Source organism: Rhinopithecus bieti, unplaced genomic scaffold (genome assembly GCF_001698545.2).
Source record: "Rhinopithecus bieti isolate Rb0 unplaced genomic scaffold, ASM169854v2 scaffold_1853, whole genome shotgun sequence".
NCBI lineage: Eukaryota > Metazoa > Chordata > Mammalia > Primates > Cercopithecidae > Rhinopithecus > Rhinopithecus bieti.
In genome coordinates, this window is record NW_016804151.1 from 5,009,723 (window position 1) to 5,029,745 (window position 20,023).

The window sequence follows — 20,023 nt, forward strand, 5'->3', positions numbered from 1 at the left end:
GCCACTGCACTCCAGCCTGGGTGACAGAGCCAGACTCCGCCTCAAAAAAAAAAAAATAAAATAAATAAAAATAAAAAGAAAGCCATGAGCTCCTGCCATGGGAGATTTATCCTAGGACAGATGGGAATCTGGGGATGTGCAGAGGCAAAGACGCTTCCATGCAACAGCTGTGTGGCGGCAGCCCTCAGTAGCCACCAATCCAGAGAGAAGAAAAGATGTGGTCTGAGAACTCTAGGAAGGGCATCTCCAGTGAAAGAACCTGATTTGCTTGCCAGTTTGACAGGTGTTTTCCAGATTTGGTGACAAGTCTGGTAATGAGTTAATAATGGTATATAAAAACTAAACAAGTGAAAAAACAGGGCAATTATTTATTATTTATTTCACTTGCCCCACTTTTCACTGGTTTAGTTTTGTACACCACTGTTAAACTAAAGAGGGAAAACAAAAATTATACAAAATATATAGTATATTATATGGCTCTGCTGTGAATATACACATGACCATAACCATGTAAATACTGCTTATTAACTTAATTAAAAATTATGAAATAATTATATACAGAATATGTATTTTGAGGGCAGGGAAATAAGGGTTAAATCCTCATCAAAGTAGGAAGTGAACAGATAAGGTCCAAAACCAAAAAGTCAGTAACAATATAAGCAATAGTTTAAAAATATAGAGGGAAACACCCAAATAAACTGATAAAAGATGTGCAAGTAACTGCATCTGGAGAGACGGAACAAGGTTGAGATATAAGGAGCAGGTTTGCTGTTTTTCTTTATCAGCCTTGCAGTATTGCTTGATTTTTTGAACTATGTAACTACATTACTATTTATTAAAAATAAATTTTTGAAAATAAACCAGGGCCAGCCCAGGGCTGCTCAATAAAGGGTTACCAAGCTCTCTGGTTGGATGAGTCTGGGCCAGGTTCAGCTTCAGTTCCCCAGAGCAATTCTAGGGGAAGAAGGCTTTGTTGAGAAGGCATCAGCCACTTCACTAGCAACCTTGATACAGCTCCTAGAGATCCCCTCCTAACCCAAGTCCAAGACCTCATCCCTGCAACTTACTGTCTGTTTCCTTGTCTGTCTCTCTCAGGGGACTAAGTGCCCCTGAAAACTACATGTTGCATTTTTCATCTCTGTTCCTCCCCCTGCCACCCCTCAGTGCCCAGCCAGAAGCCTAGAACCTCGCAAGTTCTCAGTGTTCAGCAATTCTCATATATGAGTGAAGACAGAAGGAATTTATGGTCCAAAGAGTTCCTCATGAAGGTAAAAGTGTTGTGGAAAGGGCGAGGCAGCTGGGTGAGGCTTGTCAAGAAGGTGGCAAGGCCTTGGCCAATAGTCTCCTTTGACCAGCTGTGTAACTCCTTATTCATCTGTGTGCAACATCCTGTCTCACCTGTTGTGATTCTGCTACCCAGGAGGCCACGTGGCCATACCAGGAGCTTCTGTCCCCTCCAACACCTGGCCCAATGCACTGCCCTTGCCACCATGGGCAACCCAGAGGGTTCAGGTGGTCTACTCCAATAAACCCTTTCCCACAAGAACCCCAGCTACTTTGGAGGAGCATTGCCACATGCCAAGCATGCCACCAGGTGCCATATGTACAGTGACTCATTTAACTCTCACAGAAGTCCTATGAGTTAGGTGTTGGTCCTCCCTTCCCTTCCATTTTACAAGTGGAAGAACTGAGAGCTTTGCAGAAGCTAAGTACTTTTCTGATGTGCTCTTAACCACTATGTTGGAATCCCCAGCAGCTGACTTTTGTTTCTAGTGGTATCAGAGCTGGGAGAGACTTTCGATGAGAAAGTAAGGCTTACAAAGGAAGCTTCATTCCTATTTCACCCAGGGTGATGGCAGAGCTAGCAGTAGAGCCTGGATCAGAATCCTGTCTCTTAACTTCCGGCCCAGTGCTAGTCCACCATTGTGCACCAACCCCAGCTTCAGCTAGCCTATCTGGAAATGATTAGGCAGCAAACAACTCCACAAGGGAGGACAAGAAATGACCCCTGCCTCCCTGCCCACCCAGCCCATCATGAGTTGACAGGACAGGAAAGACGTCTTCCTACCTTTCCAGCGCCACTCTCTCCACTGACAACAATGGACTGGTTGACTGGTTCAATCAGGCTCTTGACATTCCTGTAGGTCTGTTCACCCACAGTGAACACATGGGGCTTCAGTTTCTGGAACATCAAGGAGTGAAAGGTCATGTGAGGTAATGCCTGCTTTTCAATGATGACTGAGCCAGTGATGACTGAGAAGGGGAGGCTGCCAATAGCAGTTGTTGGATGCTTCCTTCAGAAAAATTTTCTGGATGTCACAGTGTTAGGCCCAACTTTAGGACCCCTATGTTGGCTTTACCTACTCATCTTCTCTCAGCCTAGAAGCAGTGCTAGCCTTGACCAGTTTATGACATTAACACTTTATACTCCCATTTTATCTTGCTTTAATTGTCTTATCCTTCTTCCTGTTACTTCATATTATTATAATTTGCAATTTGCAAAGTTCTTACAAACTACTGCCTAAGAAGTCTGTCCACTAATTGGAAATATAACCCTATTTTATAGATGAGGAATGTGAGGTTCACAGGAGTTAAATAACCTTTCAAGGCCACTCAGCAAGTAAATATATCCATGTGATTTAAATTCCAAAGCCACTGTTCTTCTTTTCGTCAACAACTATTAGCTGTCTTCAATGTACTAGGCATCAATCAAGCTAGATGCTGAGGAAACAGAGGGGACTACGAGTTGGCTTTTACCTTTGAGGAGGCAGGGCAGACAACAGACAGGGCTCACAGGACAGACTTCCCCTGGATTCCAACTGGATACTTCACCATGAATGAATGTCTGGAGGGACAGGCCATCTACACAATGCCTAGCTAGCCCAGCCAGCAGTGATCACTTACCCACAGCTTGCTGAGGGAGAAGGCAACAGTTCCATATGGTGTCAGAGCCATTCCTCTCTACACCTGCCCTTGCCCCAGCCATCTATCACCTGGAGGGATACAAAGCCTCCAACTGTTGTCTCTGCCTCCTGTCTCACCTTCTTGAACCCAACTCCCAGAGTAATTATTCGTCTAGTGGGTTCTGTTCCCAGACCCACCTCTACATGGATGAAGACGCTCTGCAGATTCTCTCTGCCTGCTATAGTGCTTCAGACTCTTCACAAACAGCCCTGGCTTTCTCATCTTCCTGCTCTCATCTACTCCCTCTTGCCCCCAAGACCTCCCTCCTGCCAGCAAGTTTTCTCTCACCTCTCCCTGAATGCATCATGCACTTTTACACCAACAAGGTCATTATCTGTCTGTACCTCCACCAGCCCACCCCAAATAATTTATCCTTTTCTCAGTAGAAGAATAAATTACTTTCCTCAGTAGAGATAAACATATGCTGAATTTTCCAGGGCAATCCCTATCGTGTATAATTTCATTCTTTTCTAAAAAAGGTAGTTTTGCTGGACTTGGTGGTTCATGCCTATAATCTCAGCACTTTGGGAGGCTACGGCAGGTCAGGAGTTCGAGACCAGCCTGGCCAACATGGTGAAATCCCATCTCTACTAAAAATACAAAAATTAGCTGGGCATGGTGGTGGGTGCCTGCAGTCCCAGCTACTTGGGAGGCTGAGGCACAAGAATCGCTTGAACCCTGGAGGCGGAGGTTGTGGTGAGTCGAGATCACACTACTGCACTCCAGCCTGGGTGACAGGGAGAGACTCAGTCTCAAAATAAACAGGGCTCGGCGTGGTGGCTCACACCCGTAATTCCAGCACTTCAGGAGGCCGAGGTGGGCGGATCACCTGAGGTCAGGAGTTGGAGACCAGCCTGACCAATATGGAGAAACCCTATCTCTACTAAAAATCCAAAATTAGCTGGGCGTGGTGGCATATGCCTGTAATCCCAGCTACTCAGGAGACCGAAGCAGGAGAATTGCTTGAACTCAGGAGGCAGAGGTTGCGGTGAGCCCAGATCACGCCACTGCACTCCAGCCTGGGCAACAAGAGTGAAACTCCATCTCAAAATAAATAAAGAAATAATAAAAAAAAGGCAGTTGGTTAAATACACAAATACATAATACCTTTATCAATCCTTTCCTATTAATAAAACCGCAAATAAGAGAAAAAAATCCTTTCTCTTAAATCTCTATTTTAGAGACATAAGAAACTCAGTTAAACAAATATTTATTTATTCTCCACTTTGTACCGTCTGTCCTGTAGTCAGTTCTTTACGGTTCAAAATTCTGCCAGCTCCTGTTGGGCAGGCCATGGCACTAGCAGACTCTGAATGACCACACGGCTGGTGAACAGATGAATAAGGACAAGGAAACTGAAAAGAGGTTTAGGGGGAGGCAGAGGAGCCCTAAGGCCACAGGAAGCGGCAGAGCCTTACCTGGGGCTGAGGCGCAGCATGGTACTCTCTCATTAGCTCGGACGAGTAGAGCTGAGGAATGGGCTTGAAGGGGTTCAGAGCTACCAGGGTGCAGCCAGCATTGGTGTAGAATCTGTCTGCCATGTACCGGGCCTGAAGGCACCTGAGGACTGAGGCAGAGATGCCTTTAGCAAACTCTGGCTCAAATATAGACAAACCACACACACAGACACACATCTGCTTAACTAACAGCCCTCTTTCTGCAATTAGCCAAGAATCATTAAATCCCAGCAGCTCCCTGAAGAACAGATAAAAGATCTAATTAAGATAAGCTCCAAATCTGAAGCAAAGCATGCCCTGGTGAGCCCAGGTGTAGCTGCCCATGCTCCCTCAGGCAGAGGTCTGGAGCAGCCCGCCTGGCTCCAGATCAGGAGTCCTGCCGACCTCCGTCTGACCTGGAGAAACTGTGCTGACTACTCTCATTGCACCTCCAACCTCCTGGAGATGGTACTCTTGAGGAACGGGAGGCCCATACCTGTCTCTAGCGTCACAGGATTCACCCTGGTGAGGTCATCCAGCTGGTACAGCAGGACCTCCCCATCCAGGAACTCCTGCAGGTCTTCTCTGAGGTATTCCCTGGCTTGGCCATCAGACCCCGGATTGTGGCCATTGACCTGGAAGAGATAACATGAAGGTGAGGCCAGGCGAGATGGCTCATGCCTATAATCCCAGCACTTTAGGCCACAGTGGGTGGGTCATGAGGTCAGGAGATCGAGACCATCCTGGCTAACATGGTGAAACCCCGTCTCTACTAAAAAAAATACAAAAAATTAGCCGGCCATGGTGGCGGGCACCTGTAGTCCCAGCTACTCGGGAGGCTGATGCAGAATGGCATGAACCCAGGAGACGGAGCTTGCAATGAGCTGAGATTGTGCTACTGCACTCCAGCCTGGGCGATAGAGCAAGACTCCATCTCAAAAAAAAAAAAAAGAACAAACCATGAAGGCCATGAGAGCTGGTATTCAGAACAGCTGGCAGCTACAGAAGGGTGGGAACCTGTATAGTAGAAGGAGACTCTGGTATCATAGTCTGGTTGGGTTCAAATTTCAGTTCTGCCTCTTACTAGCCCTGTAAGCCTGGGTCTAAGTTACTCTCTTTGAGTGATAGCTTCTTTATTTGTAAATAAAGGAAAATAAACTCAACTGACAGGGTTATTGGGAAGAAAAGAAGAGATATACAAAGCCTTTAGTCAGTACCTGACATACAGCATGTACTCAACAAATGCTATCTCTTCTGCCAAGAGGTCCGGCCAAATCCACTTCCAGGCTACTAGCCTTACTGGGCCTGGCAGGGGTGGGGCCCAAAAGGCTGCTATAGGAATGTTGCAAAGGAAAAGAACCATGGGTTAGGCCTTTTTGGAAAGAGACAGTTCAGCTTTTGATGTAAAACAGCTGTACCTTCCCAGAGAGGTAGCCCCATGTCTTCATCACCTGCCTTTTGTGGCTTAAATTTAGGCTGGCTAATGAATTGGTTCCCTTGGCCTGGGTCTGCTGGAGAGAAAGCCTGGCTCAGAAGGCTGTCTGAGGTCAAGAACAGGCACCAAGGGAACAGGTCCCTTCTCCCTCGCCTATCTTTTTTTTCTTTCTTTCTTTATTTTTTAAGAGACAGAGTCTCGCTCTGCTACCCAGGCTGGAGTGCAGTGGGGTGATAATAGCTAACTGCACCTCCAACTCCTGAGCTCAAGTGATCCTTCTGCCTCAGTTTCCTGAGTAGCTGGGACTAGAGGCATGAGTCACCCTATCTTCCTTTGCCCATCCTTGATGCCAACCCTTTCCACATGTATCATCCCTCCACTTCCTCCCATGGTCCCATTTCTCCTACTGTCTCCTTTGGGGATGCAAGAAAGATAGAGTGGGGGTTGAAGACAGGAATCTTGCTGAAATGTGCTTTTGAAGGAAGAGGTCTGTGATACAGCAGGTGGATTTCCAATGAGAATGATGAACCTAAAATTTCAAACCTCTCAGGGAAATAAGCCATGGTGGTAAGTTTCCTCCAAGAGGCCCAGTAATGCATTTCTTCCAAAACCACTGCCTGTTCTCTGAACTTTGGGCCCACTATAATGTACAAGGTAGGCTCTTGACCTCCAGGGTAACTGCTGAGGTCAGAGCACAGTTAGATCTATGCATATCCCTCTGCTTTAATGAAGGAAAAAAAAAAACCACCACCACACAAACCACTCACAAACACAGACACAATTTATGAAGAGTTCTGATCCAACCAGAGAGGCATCTGAGTATAGTGATCAGGTACCCGGACTTGAAAGCTAGTTGTCTGAGTTTGAATCCTGATTCTACCTCTTACAGTTATATACTCTTATGTTAATTTCTTAATCTCTTTGTGCCTCAATTCTCCTTGTCTGGTCCCTGTAATCCCAGCTACTTGGGAGGCTGAGGCAGAAGAACCATTTGGGCCTAAAAGTTCGAGGCTGCCATGAGTTATGATCGTACCACTGCACTCCAGCCTGGGCAACAGAGCAAGACCTTGTCTCTAAAGTAAAAAATAAAAATGGCTGGGAGCGGTGGCTCACGCCTGTAATCCCAGCACTTTGGGAGGCCAAGGCAGGCGGATCACAAGGTCAGGAGATCGAGACTATCCTGGCTAACACGGTGAAACCCTGTCTCTACTAAAAAATAGAAAAAAGTTAGCCGAGTGTGGTGACAGGCGCCTGTAGTCCCAGTTACTTGGGAGGCTGAGGCAGGAGAATGGCGTGAACCCGGGAGGCAGAGCTTGCAGTGAGTCGAGATCGCGCCACTGCACTCCAGCCTGGGCAACAGAGTGAGACTCCATCTCAAAAAAATAATAAATAAATAAATAAAAATAGAAAAATTTCCAGCTGGCCATAGTGGCTCAAGCCTGTAATCCCAGCACTTAGGGAAGCCAAGGTGACCCTGTCTCTATAAAAAATATTTAAAAATTAGCTGGGCGTGGTGGTATGTGCCTGTAACCCCAGCTACTCTAGAGGCAGAGACAGGAGGGTTGCTTCAGCCCAGGAGGTTGAGGCTGCAGTGAGCCACGGTGATGCCACTGCACTGGGAGACAAAGTGAGACCCTGTCTCTAAATAATTTTTTAAAGTTCTTATCTGTAAAATGGGATAATGGTACCTACCTCATAGATACTCATAAGCACATAAACACATGAAGGATTTAGAAAGGCCAACTGGAATCTACCAAAAAGGGTTAGCTATTCTTCTTCTAAAAGCGGCTTTTGTATTTTTTTTTTTTTCTTGACACAGAATCTCACTCTATTGCCCAGGCTGGAGTGCGAGTGGCACAATCTCGGCTCACTGCAACCTTTGCTTCCCAGGTTCAAGTGATTCTCATGCCTCAGCCACTCAAGTAGCTGGCATTACAGGCATGCACCACCATACCTTGGTGAGTAGAAATGAGGTTTCGCCATGTTGGCAAGACTGGTCTCGAACTCCTGGCCTCTGGTGATCTGCCCGCCTCAGCCTCCCAAAGTATTGGGATTACAGGTATGAGCCACCGTGCCCGGCCTTATTATTTATTTATTTATTTATTTAAGAGACACGGTCTCATGACTGGATGCGGTGGCTCACTCCTGTAAAAGCACTTTGGGAGGCTGAGGCGGGCAGATCACCTGAGGTCAGGAGTTTGAGACCAACCTTGTCAACAGAGTGAGATCCCATCTCTAAAATTAAAAAAAGAAAAAAATTGTTAAAAAAAATTTGGAGGCCAGGCGCGGTGGCTCATGCCTGTAATCCTAAGACTTTGGGAGACCGAGGTGGGCGGATCACAAGGTCAGGAGATCGAGACCATCCTGGCTAACATGGTGAAACCGTGTCTCTACTAAAAAATACAAAAAATTCGCCAGGCGAGGTGGCTGACTCCTGTAGTCCCAGCTACTCGGGAGGCTGAGGCAGGAGAATGGCATGGCACGAACCTGGGAGGTGGAGCTCCCAGTGAGCCGAGATTACGCCACTACACTCCAGCCTGGGAGACAGAGCGAGATTCCATTTCAAAAAAGAAAAAAAAAAAGGAAAATAGAGAAAAGCAAAAGGAGCATAAAAACCCATAATCATACTACCCAGAAATAACCAATATTTTAGAGAATATCATACGTTTTCTTCCCTAAATACATATTTTAAAACATTGAAAAGTATTATATTTTGTGTAACTTGCTTTATTCCATTGTACTGATATACTTTAAGCAGTCTACTGTTTAGATATTGTAGTCTTTTTTCAATTCTTTTACAATTATAAATGGCTTTATATACACTGATGTTCTTATGTCCTTTATGCAGATCATTTTTGAGAAGCAGGATTGCAAGCTTAAGTTTAAATCTTAAACTATGCATGCATAGTTTTAAGGTCCTTCACGTATTATTGCCTAATTAGAAGAGCCACTTTTAGGCTGGGTGTGGTGGCCGGGCATATTTTCCAAATTTCTGATAATCAATGTGACCCTGAATAAGCCACTTAACCTCTTGGAGCCTTATCTCCAAAATGTGGAAATAACAGCACTATATATGTATATATAGTACTGTATCTTTCTCATGGAGAGGTTGTGAGGATTATACAAAATCACACATACAAATGCTTAGCATAATGCCTATTACATAATAAGGGCTCAACACAGAGAAGCAGCCAGTATGGTTATGGTGAACATTACTGCTTTTTTAATGAGAGGAAAAAAAAGTTAAAAATAAGCAATAAAGATGCCCAGAGCAGTCAATTGTTTTGCCCGCTTCTTACCTTCAAACCTGTTTCAGGAGCCATATGGCTGGAAGGTCAAGTGGCAGTGTCTACTATAGCTCCCTCGAGGCTGGCAGGCCCCACACCTAGCTGCTATCTTGCTGAGTTCAGACACTTACCTACCAAACTCCACTAGACTCTGAGCTCCTTGAGGGCAAGCACCACCCTCAACATCTGCCTCAGCCCAGTGCCTGGCAACACTTGGTAAAATAAAAATTCAGCAAATATGTATGGGCACTCTCTCGGGACCAGGAGCTACACATGAAGGATGATATGGGTATGAGATAGAGCTCCACTGTAAAGGGTGATTTGGAATCCTACAGGCCTGGGGCAACAGTAGCCTTTTCAGAGAGGCAGAGACATGGGGATCATGCACCCATGATCCACTCATCAGAATCCTTCTATATTTTCTCATAGATAGTTTCCTACATTTCTGCACAGGCTGACCTCTTTGCCTGGAGTGCTTATTTTCCTTCTCCACGTGGCTAATTCTTTCATGTTCTTTAAGGCTCAGCTTCAAGGAACACATCCTCAGCCGGGCGCAGTGGCTCAAGCCTGTAATCCCTGCACTTTGGGAGGCCGAGACGGGTGGATCACAAGGTCAGGAGATCGAGACCATCCTGGCTAACGCGGTGAAACCCCATCTCTACTAAAAAAAATACAAAAAACTAGCCGGGCGAGGTGGCGGGTGCCTGTAGTCCCAGCTACTTGGGAGGCTGAGGCAGGAGAATGGCGTGAACCCGGGAGGTGGAGTTTGCAGTGAGCTGAGATCTGGCCACTGCACTCCAGCCTGGGCGACAGAGCGAGACTCTGTCTCAAAAAAAAAAAAAAAAAAAAGGAACACATCCTCTTGGAAGCCCCAAGCTTCTACTATGCCTCAACAATTCAGGGTGGCAGGGACATCTCTCAGGACTTCCTCTGTAGAATCCCCAAAGTGCCCTAAGGATTCCCTTACCCATCCCACCTTACCTATCCCAAAGAAAGGAGCTAAAAACCACAAGACAGATTCAAATTAGGTATCAGGAAGAGTTTCTTGATGATGAGTAAAAGGCACTGGAGAGACAATTTGAGGAAAGAAAAGAAAGACCTTTAAGGGGGCTTTCCCTTCCTTCTAGGTTAGGGCTAGCAAAAGATGCTGCAGGTGCTTGAGGGCCTGGGTTATCTAAGGTTGAGGTTTTACCTGCTGGAGCATCCTCCTTCGAAGTGGTCAGCCAGGGTTCTGGGTTGCAGGAGGTACAAGGAGTACTATCCACCAAGTCATGGGACCATGGGCTGGGGTATGGTTCCAACAAAGGGCTCAGTTCTGGAGGAATCTCACACCAGTCACTCCAGAGCCTGTGGCATGACAGAGAAGACAACGACCACACACAGGTGAGGGCTTTTCTGGGGTGACTCACTCACTCCTATTCTTCCAAACTAGTAGCAACAACCAAAATGAGATGCAAGGCAGGCCCGGGCAGAGAGTGAGGCTGTCCTTTCCCTTGCCAATTAGGAGACAGGGGAAACTTTTATGAGAGCCTAAGAGGCTCCCTGAGCCAGTTTTATTACAGGGTTAGGGTTTGGGTTTGGGTGGGGCTGCAAATCCTCTGGGTCAGCATGCCGTGGAGGAGGAATAAGACACTGGGGAAACAGAGAAACCTTGTGCCCTATCTTCTACACTAGACAGAAATATCCTAGTTCTGTGTAGCCAGTTGTTGGTGGGGAGGGGAGGCTGGAGTCATCTCTTGCTGCTCCAGGAAAGGTGTCGTGTGGTAGGGAAATCACAGTTCAACCACTCACTGGGTGTGTGATCCTGGGTCAGCCATATCACCTGCCTTCATTTCTTACCTTGAAAATGGGGAGTTAAATCTGCCTCACAGGAGTGGTTGTGAAGGTCAATGAGGTCATGGTTTGACAGCACCACACAAAGTACGAATCTGAGTATTCACTCAGAAGATAAACACTGTTAGCACTACCACTAAGGGTTGATGATCCATTTGGGAGCACTAATCAGGTGAACAGTCCAGTGTCAACCTCGAGAACGTGAGGATTTCAGGGAGTTGAATCCATCTGGGAGGTGGGGTATTGTGAGGCTGGGCCTAAGCCAATCTTTGAAGAATGGTTAAGGGACCCTCAGACTTGGAATTTTCTAGGCCTTGGCGCCACCCCTAGCAAGGAGAGATGAGGCTGAGGGTGAGGCGTGCCTGCAATGGATTAACGCTGGTGGAGACTTTCTTGAGGCTCTGAACACATCAAGTCTTTAAAAAACCCAGGGATAGGGACTTCCATAGAAGCTGGAAAAAGGACAATTCAGGTGGAAACAGGCATCAGGACTGTGCTGGACACACTGACCCTGGACACTGACTGTACCCCATCCAAGGGACAGCCATGCAGAGGGCTCCAGAGAACAAAGCTCTTTCAACTGGGAATTCATCTGAAGCAATAGGTCCAGAGGCGCAGCACAACAGGTTTGGGGTTTGAATCCAAAGCCCAAGGCCCCTGGCACAGAACCAAAGAATTGTCTAAGCCTTACTCTGTTTCCTCGTTTATAAAACGGAGTGATAATATCCAAATCTCGGCCGGGCACGGTGGCTCAAGCCTGTAATCCCAGCACTTTGGGAGGCCGAGACGGGCGGATCACGAGGTCAGGAGATCGAGACCATCCTGGCTAACATGGTGAAACCCCGTCTCTACTAAAAATACAAAAAAAAACTAGCCGGGCGAGGTGGCGGGCGCCTGTAGTCCCAGCTACTCCGGAGGCTGAGGCAGGAGAATAGCGTGAACCCGGGAGGCGGAGCTTGCAGTGAGCTGAGATCCGGCCACTGCACTCCAGCCTGGGTGACAGAGCAAGACTCCGTCTCAAAAAAAAAAAAAAAATATATATATATATCCAAATCTCACAGGGCTAAATGAAGGATCAAAGGGGCTAATACCTGTGAGAGAGCTTTGCAAATGTTATCACGATGCAGTATCAGCTCCCAGCTGGAGTCAAGTGAGATTTAGAGCAGTTTTCTGCAGTTCTCCCAGCTCCAGTCGGTTTCGCCGTTACCAGTCAAAAATTTCTGGAAAAGGTGTGACCACTGTGGGCAGAAGGGAGAAGGTAATGAGTAAATGGAACACCGAATCAAGGCAAGTGGCAACCTGATCACCAGTCCCTCCTTCTCAGCGTGTTTCTTTCTAGGCATGGAGGACAGCGGGTGGGCAGACGCTGAGAGTCTGGGTAAGGGTCTCGTGAGACCAGCTGGCTCCGCTCCCAGGTTCCCGGGGAGGAACCGGGGACTCCTGGTCCGGGCGACGTGCCGCCAAACCCAGGGCTGGGATGCCGTTCCGGAAGCACCTGGCACGGGGAGAGTATGTCCTTCCCAGGAAGGTGGACGTGACCCCAGCCAAGGGCGCAGCTGCCCTGACGCCTCCCGGGACCAGCCGCGCCCTCCCGGGGTCCTGAGCTGCGCGAAGAGTGGAGCAAGTACCCTCTCCCCACCCAGGCCGCCCCCTGCCGGCCAGGTGGAAAGGTGGAGGGTGATCAAGAAAGGCTGTTTCAAGCAAGAGCCAAGAGCTGGGCTACCCCCTCGTGAAGCACAAGACGGTCAAAAGGAAAAGGGAGGAAAGAAGGGAAACGGCGCTTTGGAAGGAGAGGTGGAGATGCCCAGTCGCGAAGGGCTTCAGATCTGGGCTCGGGGTGACACTCACCGGTCCCACGGCCCGAGCCGCCGTGCTTATTAAGGCCCCCGCCCGGCCAGACTGGAAAGGCGGGCGGGCTAGGTCAGGCGGCGGGAAGAACACGGGGAGGGGAGAAAAGAGGAGGAGCATGAGCAAGCAGTGAGGAGAGGCAGCTGGGACTGCCGCACCGCACCCCGTAGCCTGCGGCTCCAGCTAAGTGGCCGGGGGTCGGCCGGCTCCTCCCCAGGGGCGGGGCGCGCACTCGCCGCGCGGGTCTTGGCCAGGACGCCGGGTCCGGCTTGCGGGTTCTATCGACGGTGAGATGTTTTGCGACCCAGGGGTAAAATGAGGGTACAGCGGCAGCTTCCCACGTTCTGGGGGAGAAGCGCGGAAGCACAGTTTCCTGGGACTTCGGGCGCCCCAGGGCTGGGGTCTTTCAGTAGAGGTCGCCGCGGCAGAGTCTTGTGCGGGTGCCGCGGGGTCCATTACCCCGGTAGGGCCTCGCCGTGAGGTCTGAGGGGCCGCGTGAGGTGCATGGCTCGCCGTTTCCTCTCCAGGCGCTCCTCTCAGGGCTACAGCCCTAGAAGATCTGGCCTGCACCAGCCCAAAGGACATAAGGACAGAAGCGGGTAGCCCACGGGACACTGGGACTAGCGCCATCATGGGCGGAGGCGCGCGGAACCGGCTGGCCCGGAAGTGCAAGCTGCCCGCGTCGGCGGAAGCGGCTGGTGCCCGCGTGGTTTGGCGGTTGCCGCGCGAGTCCGGCGGCCCTAGGCAGGTAGACCCTTTGCTGGGGGCGCCGGCACCAATTGGAGCACGTGAGGTATACGGGCAGGGAGCGGCCAGGTCGGGCGTCTGTCAGGAAAAAGACTTTTTATGTTTATTGTTTAAGAGACGGAGTCTCGCTCTGTCGCCCAGGTAGGAGTGCAGTGGCGCGATCCCGGCTCACTGCAGCCTTCAACCTCTGAGCTCAAGCGATCTTCCCGCCTCAGCCTGGTGAGTGGCTGGGATTACAGGCGCGCACCACCACGCTCAGCTAATTTTAATTTTCTTTTCTTCACTCCTGGCCTCAAGCGATCCTCTCTCCTCCCAAAGCGCTAGGATTACAGGCATGAGCCACTGCTCTCGGCTAGGACTTTTATTTTTAATGGTCCACTGATTTGACCATAATTTTTAATGGTCAACTGTGAGGTATTGTCGCAGGTTGCAGACAGGCCATAATGCATGCATGCATTCACTTATTCAGTTCATGTTACACTGAGAAGCTCTAGGTTCATGTTTGACCAACACTTGTGTTCTTCCAGTATGCCGTTTTTCAGACAATTATGTGTGGCATTCAGAGGTGTTTTGCAGCCCTTAATAAAAAAGCAGCTAACACTAGTATGTCCTATGTATCCATTTTTAATTGCACCCATCGTACCTACTTCCATCCTAACCTGAAAACGTAGCTGTCTGTAAATGAGGGAGGGAGCAGCCTGGGGATCCAGAAATTACTGCAGGGGTCACGTTTTATACCGAGGCAGTAGGTTTAGAGAGGCTCTGAACTGGAACCAAAGCCCCCAACTTCAAAATGTACTTGGCCCCTAGCCTTTGAATTTGCTTTAAAGTCATTAGTAAAGTCTATTCAATTTTCATCAAAGAATCTTCATGGTATGTACTGTGCTCCATAATAGAAATTCCCATCTGCCTATGATGCCATTATCAGAGTTTATATCCCAAATTCGCTTTCTTTTCTTTTCCTTTTTTTTTTTTTTGAGACGGAGTCTCACTCTGTGGCCTAGCCTGGAGTGCGATGGCACAATCTTGGCTCACTCCAATCTCCACATCCCCGGTTCAAGCGATTCTCCTGCCTCAGCCTCCCAAGTAGCTGGGATCACAGGCGGGTGCCATCATGCCTGGCTAATTTTTGTATTTTTAGTGGAGACGGGGTTTTGCCATGTTGACCAGGCTAGTCTCGAACTCCTGACCTCAGGTGATCCTCCCACCTCGGCCTCCCAAAGTGCTAGGATTGCAGGTGTGAGCCACTGCGCCAGGCCCCAAATTCACTTTCTTTGTGAATCTGTCTTGTACAGGGAATAGCTGAAGCTTTGTAACCAATAATTTCATACTATTAGTATGACATTTCTATCCGAATGCATTAGTGTTAAGCTTCTTCCCACAATCCTTGGAAGGGGAATCACAAATCCTAGGTGAACTCATTAGGGCCCAAAGTTCTTCTCTGAAATCTAGTAAAATTAAGCCAGGTATGCTAATTCCACAAGAATGTTGCTTTTCACAAATCCATTCCTTTGCTCTTGTTTTCACAGGAAGAAAAATGTCTCAAAAGCAGATGAAGGAAGCTTTTGTTAGTAACCTCAATGGAACCACCGTGCTGGAAATCACCCAGGGATTGTGCTTTCCTGCATTCTGTATCCTGTGCAGAGGGTTCCTGATCATTTTCTCACAGTACTTGTGCTCTTTCTCACATACCTGGAAAACTAGATTCTTCATTGACTTTGTTGTCCTAATAGTTCCCATGGTAGCCACTTTGACCATTTGGGCTTCATTTATCCTCCTTGAGCTTCTTGCCGTAATTATCTTTGGGGCAGGGCTGTTCTATCAAATATACCGAAGGAGAACCTGCTATGCCAGACTGCCTTTCCAAAAAATCCTTGAAAAATTCTTGAACATCAGTCTAGAATCAGAATACATTCCAGCCATCTCCTGTTTCCGTGTAATTACCAGTGCATTTACTGCTATTGCTATTTTGGCTGTGGACTTCCCATTTTTTCCCAGAAGATTTGCCAAAACTGAGCTGTATGGGACAGGAGCAATGGATTTTGGAGTAGGTGGCTTTGTTTTTGGGACTGCAATGGTTTGTCTAGAGGTCAGGAGGAGAAAATGTATGGAAGGGTCCAAATTGCATTACTTTATAAACTCATTGTACTCTGTTTGGCCATTAGTCTTCCTAGGAATTGGACGATTAGCCATTATAAAATCAATAGGTTATCAGGAACATTTAACTGAGTATGGAGTTCACTGGAACTTTTTCTTTACCATAATAGTTGTGAAATTGATAACACCACTGCTTTTGATTATTTTTCCCCTAAATAAGTCCTGGATTATTGCCCTCAGCGTTACTGTATTATACCAGCTAGCCCTTGACTTTACCTCACTGAAGGGGTTAATATTGTATGGCACTGATGGTAGTGGCACACGGGTTGGTCTATTAAATGCCAACCGCGAAGGAATAATCTCTACCCTGGGGTATGTGGCAATACACATGGCTGGTGTGCAAACAGGGTTATATGTGCATAAGAACCGATCACATATCAAAGACTTGATAAAAGTAGCCTGTTTTCTTTTACTGGCAGCTATTAGCCTCTTCATATCTCTTTATGTAGTTCAAGTAAATGTAGAAGCAGTATCTCGAAGAATGGCAAATTTAGCCTTTTGTATTTGGATAGTTGCTTCTAGCCTGATCCTTCTTAGTAGTTTATTACTGGGTGATATAATTTTGAGTTTTGCCAAATTTCTAATTAAAGGAGCTCTGGTACCATGTTCTTGGAAACTTATCCAGTCACCTGTTACAAATAAAAAGCATTCAGAATATCTAATCCCTGAAGCTGAAAGAATGGAACCCAGGCTTTGTTTAATCACAGCTCTCAACAGAAAACAGTTAATATTTTTCTTGCTGTCAAATATAACAACTGGCCTGATCAACCTAATGGTAGATACATTACACAGCAGTACCTTGTGGGCCTTATTTGTGGTCAATCTCTATATGTTTTCCAACTGTTTAATTGTATATGTCCTATATTTGCAAGATAAGACTATACAGGCCGGGCGCGGTGGCTCAAGCCTGTAATCCCAGCACTTTGGGAGGCCGAGACGGGCGGATCACGAGGTCAGGAGATCGAGACCATCCTGGCTAACACTGTGAAACCCCATCTCTACTAAAAAATACAAAAAAAAACTAGCCGGGCGAGGTGGCGGGCGCCTGTAGTCCCAGCTACTCGGGAGGCTGAGGCAGGAGAATGGCGTGAACCCGGGAGGCGGAGCTTGCAGTCAGTGAGCTGAGATCTGGCCACTGCACTCCAGCCTGGACAGAGTGAGACTCTGTCTCAAAAAAAAAAAAAAAAAAAAAGGGGACTATACAATTTTGGTGATCAGCAGGGGTAGGATATATAAGTACTTGGGCAATATTTAATGAGGAATATTAAATGTAAAGAAATTGTGCTTTTTGGCCGGGTGCGGTGGCTCACACCTATGATCCCAGCACTTTGGGAGGCCGAGGCAGGCGGATCACCAGGTCAGGAGACCGAGACCATCCTGGCTAACACGGTGAAACCTTGTCTTTACTAAAAAAATACAAAAAATTAGCCAGGTGTGGTGGCAGGCACCTGTAGTCCCAGCTACTCAGGAGGCTGAGGCAGGAGAATGGCGTGAACCCAGGAGGCGGCGCTTGCAGTGAGCTGAGATCACGCCACTGCACTCCAGCCTGGGTGACAAAGCGAGACTCCATCTCAAACAAACAAACAAACAAACATGCTTTTCGCAACAGTGTTAACCATATTTTATTACAAAATAGAGTTTCAGTCCTCTAAACAGTAGGGATGCTTATTTTTATTTATTTATTTTTTTTGAGACACAGTCTTGCTCTGTTGCCCAGGCTAGATTGTAGTGGTGGCATAGTAGTGCCATCTCAGCTCATTGCAACCTCCACCTCCCTGGTTCAAGCAATTCTCCTGCCTCAGCCTCCTGAGTAGCTGGGACTGTAGGCGTGCACCACCATGCCCAGCTAATTTTTGTATTTTTAGTAGAGATGGGGTTTTGCTGTGTTGGCCAGGCTGGTCTCAAAACTCCTGAACTCAAGTGATACGCCCACCTTGGCCTCCCAAAGTGCTGAGATTACAGGTGTGAGCCACCACACTGGGCCATGCTTAATATTTTAATGTATCTCAACAATAAAACCAAGAAGAAACAAAGCCTTGTGACTTGTTAGAATGTATTAAGTAGTATTTTAAAGAAACTTTATAGTTGTGACATTGAAACACTGTTGGGGAGGAGATTTTACTTTCCACCTTAATGTAACCTTTTGCTATTCTGTATTTTTATTGTATATTGCTTTTACAATAAATATAAAATGAAATGTTTATGTTGACATTTCAGTGTGAACTGTGGATTGTCAATACTTCTTTATTGCTCAATTTAAATTTGAATAAAACCTAGGACTAAGAAGCAAGTGTTTAAAATCAAATACTCCAGTGTGCAGATGGGTGGATAAAAAAAGAAAAGTTTTAAAAATAAAATAAATAAGATACTTATATACTATGAAGTCAGACAAATGCTCCAAAGAATAGACAGAAGGCTGGGCATGGTGACTCACGCCTGTAATCCTAGCACTTTTGGAGGCTGAGGTGGGAGGATTGCTTGGGCCCAAGTGTTCAAGACCATCCTGGGAAGCATAGTGAGACCCTGTCTACAAAAAAATAGACTGAATTGTATGTTGTATTATAGTTTATACACATAATAATTACGAGGCAATAAAAGTTTTGCTTTGGGATTAATTCATCTTTTAGCCTACCCTATGCTAGGGATTTAAGAAGCACAGCACAAATTTCCTGACACCTCAGAGCTTGCAATCTAGTGGAGGAAACAGACATTATGTTTCCTCCGTATGTACATACATTATGTACTGTATAAACATTACATAATAAACATTATGTACTGTATAAACATAAAAAAAGACAAAAAATTAGCCAGGTGTGGTGGCAGGCACCTGTAGTCCCAGCTACTCAGGAGGCTGAGGCAGTATATGTTTATACTGTAAAATGCTAAGTTATGAAAAAAAGTATAGGTTGTCAAGGGTGTCAAATCAAGAACTGACCTAGTAAGGAGTCAAGTTTTCCCCACAGATGTTTTTGAGCTACAGCTGATTAGTGGGATGAGGAGTTATAAAGTCTTACGTGTCTGGGGGTTGGAGGGCAAACGGCAGAGAACATTTTAGATGGATGACTCCCTCAGCAAAAGTCCTAAGTTGGGAGGGTACCAAACACGTTATGGAATTGAAAGAAGGCTGAACACAGAAAAAGGAACAGCATGGGTTGAGAGCTGGAGACACAGGCAGGGGCCACATCAGGCATCCTCATCTACCATTCTAAGGGGAAGAAGAACCAATAAGAAAGATGAGAGTCATCAAGTACCCAGTGTAATTTAAAAAAACTATAGCTAAATTAAGGTTTAATTTAGTTTAAATCTTTAAAAAAAAAGAGATGAGGTTGGGGTTGCCCAGGCTGCTCTCAAATTCTTGGCCTCAAGTGATCCTCCCATCATAGCCTCCCAAAGTGCTGGGATTACAGGAGTCATGATGCTGGCCTATAATAACGTTTAATATTCTTTTTTTTTTTTTTTTTTGAGATGGAATCTTGCTCTGTCTCCCAGGCTGGAGTGCAGTGGCAGTCTTCACTCACTGCAACCTCCACCTCCTGGGTTCAAGCGATTCTCCTGCCTCAGCCTCCTGAGTAGCTGGGATTACAGGCACGCACCCCTTCGCCAGGCTAATTTTTGTATTTTTAGTAGAGATGAGGTTTCACCATGTTGGCCAGGCTAGTCTCGAACTCCTGACCTCAAGTGATCCGCCCACCTAGGCCTCCCAAAGTGCTGGGATTACAGGCGTGAGCCACTGCACCGGGCCAAGCCTCCGCGCCCAGCCCCATGACTATTTTCTAAAAATGAGTTTGTAGAAGTAGAATATCAGGTCAAAGCTTATGCACATTTGAAGGTTTTTGAAACACATTGTTAAATGACCACCAGAAAAGTTACATAAATTTAAATTACTGCCAACAATATTGGAGTACCCATTTTCTAACATGCTTATCAATAGAGGGTTTTTTCAACCTTTATAAATTTTGTAGGCAAAATGGCATGTAAATATATACACCTACTATGTACCCACAAAGAGAAAAAAGAAAAAAATGGCATGTTAGAATTTTAATTTTTTTTAGTGAAATTAGATATATTCTTACATTTACTGAAAATTTGTAATTGCTTTGTAAGTTGTTTATTAATGTATCCTTTTCCCATTTTCATGTTGGGTTATTACTAACTCTTAAAAAATAACTTCCAATGTATTTTTTTCCTTTGCTTCTGAATAATTCCAGCAAAGTAAGTTTTATTTAGATTACTGAGTGGCAGATAGTTGCTAAAAGGGTCATGCTACTAATAAAAAATGTGACTAATATACCCTCCTTCACTTGAAGGATAAAATG

At 46.4% G+C, this 20,023-nt stretch overlaps 2 protein-coding genes across 5 annotated transcripts in view; one reads left to right on the forward strand and one right to left on the reverse strand.

Moving 5' to 3' along the window:
• The window catches only part of MYO19 (myosin XIX), a 42,911-nt gene extending 29,999 nt beyond the window's left edge, over nucleotides 1-12,912 (reverse strand). The window contains 6 exon segments of the mRNA XM_017866973.1: nucleotides 2,069-2,182; nucleotides 4,383-4,531; nucleotides 4,897-5,035; nucleotides 10,315-10,469; nucleotides 12,047-12,193; nucleotides 12,804-12,912. Coding sequence (XP_017722462.1) covers nucleotides 2,069-2,182; nucleotides 4,383-4,531; nucleotides 4,897-5,035; nucleotides 10,315-10,326 — 414 coding nt within the window. The 5' untranslated portion in view covers nucleotides 10,327-10,469; nucleotides 12,047-12,193; nucleotides 12,804-12,912.
• Nucleotides 12,913-13,012: 100 nt separating this feature from the next.
• On the forward strand, nucleotides 13,013-16,666 carry PIGW (phosphatidylinositol glycan anchor biosynthesis class W). 4 transcript variants are annotated; one of them, XM_017866977.1, is made up of 2 exons: nucleotides 13,013-13,090; nucleotides 15,080-16,666. In XM_017866977.1, the coding sequence occupies exon 2, from the start codon at nucleotides 15,088-15,090 to the stop codon at nucleotides 16,618-16,620; it is 1,533 nt and encodes a 510-aa protein (XP_017722466.1). In that variant the 5' UTR covers nucleotides 13,013-13,090; nucleotides 15,080-15,087; the 3' UTR covers nucleotides 16,621-16,666. The 4 variants fall into 4 exon arrangements, with proteins under 4 accessions (XP_017722466.1, XP_017722464.1, XP_017722463.1 ...); XM_017866975.1 differs by lacking the exon at nucleotides 13,013-13,090 and adding an exon at nucleotides 13,463-13,551; XM_017866974.1 differs by lacking the exon at nucleotides 13,013-13,090 and adding an exon at nucleotides 13,468-13,547.
• The last annotated feature ends 3,357 nt before the right edge of the window (nucleotides 16,667-20,023 follow it).

Excerpts from the sequence above, each read along its gene's own strand:
- PIGW (XM_017866977.1), top strand. The coding sequence starts at position 15,088 with ATGTCTCAAAAGCAGATGAAGGAAGCTTTTGTTAGTAACCTCAATGGA.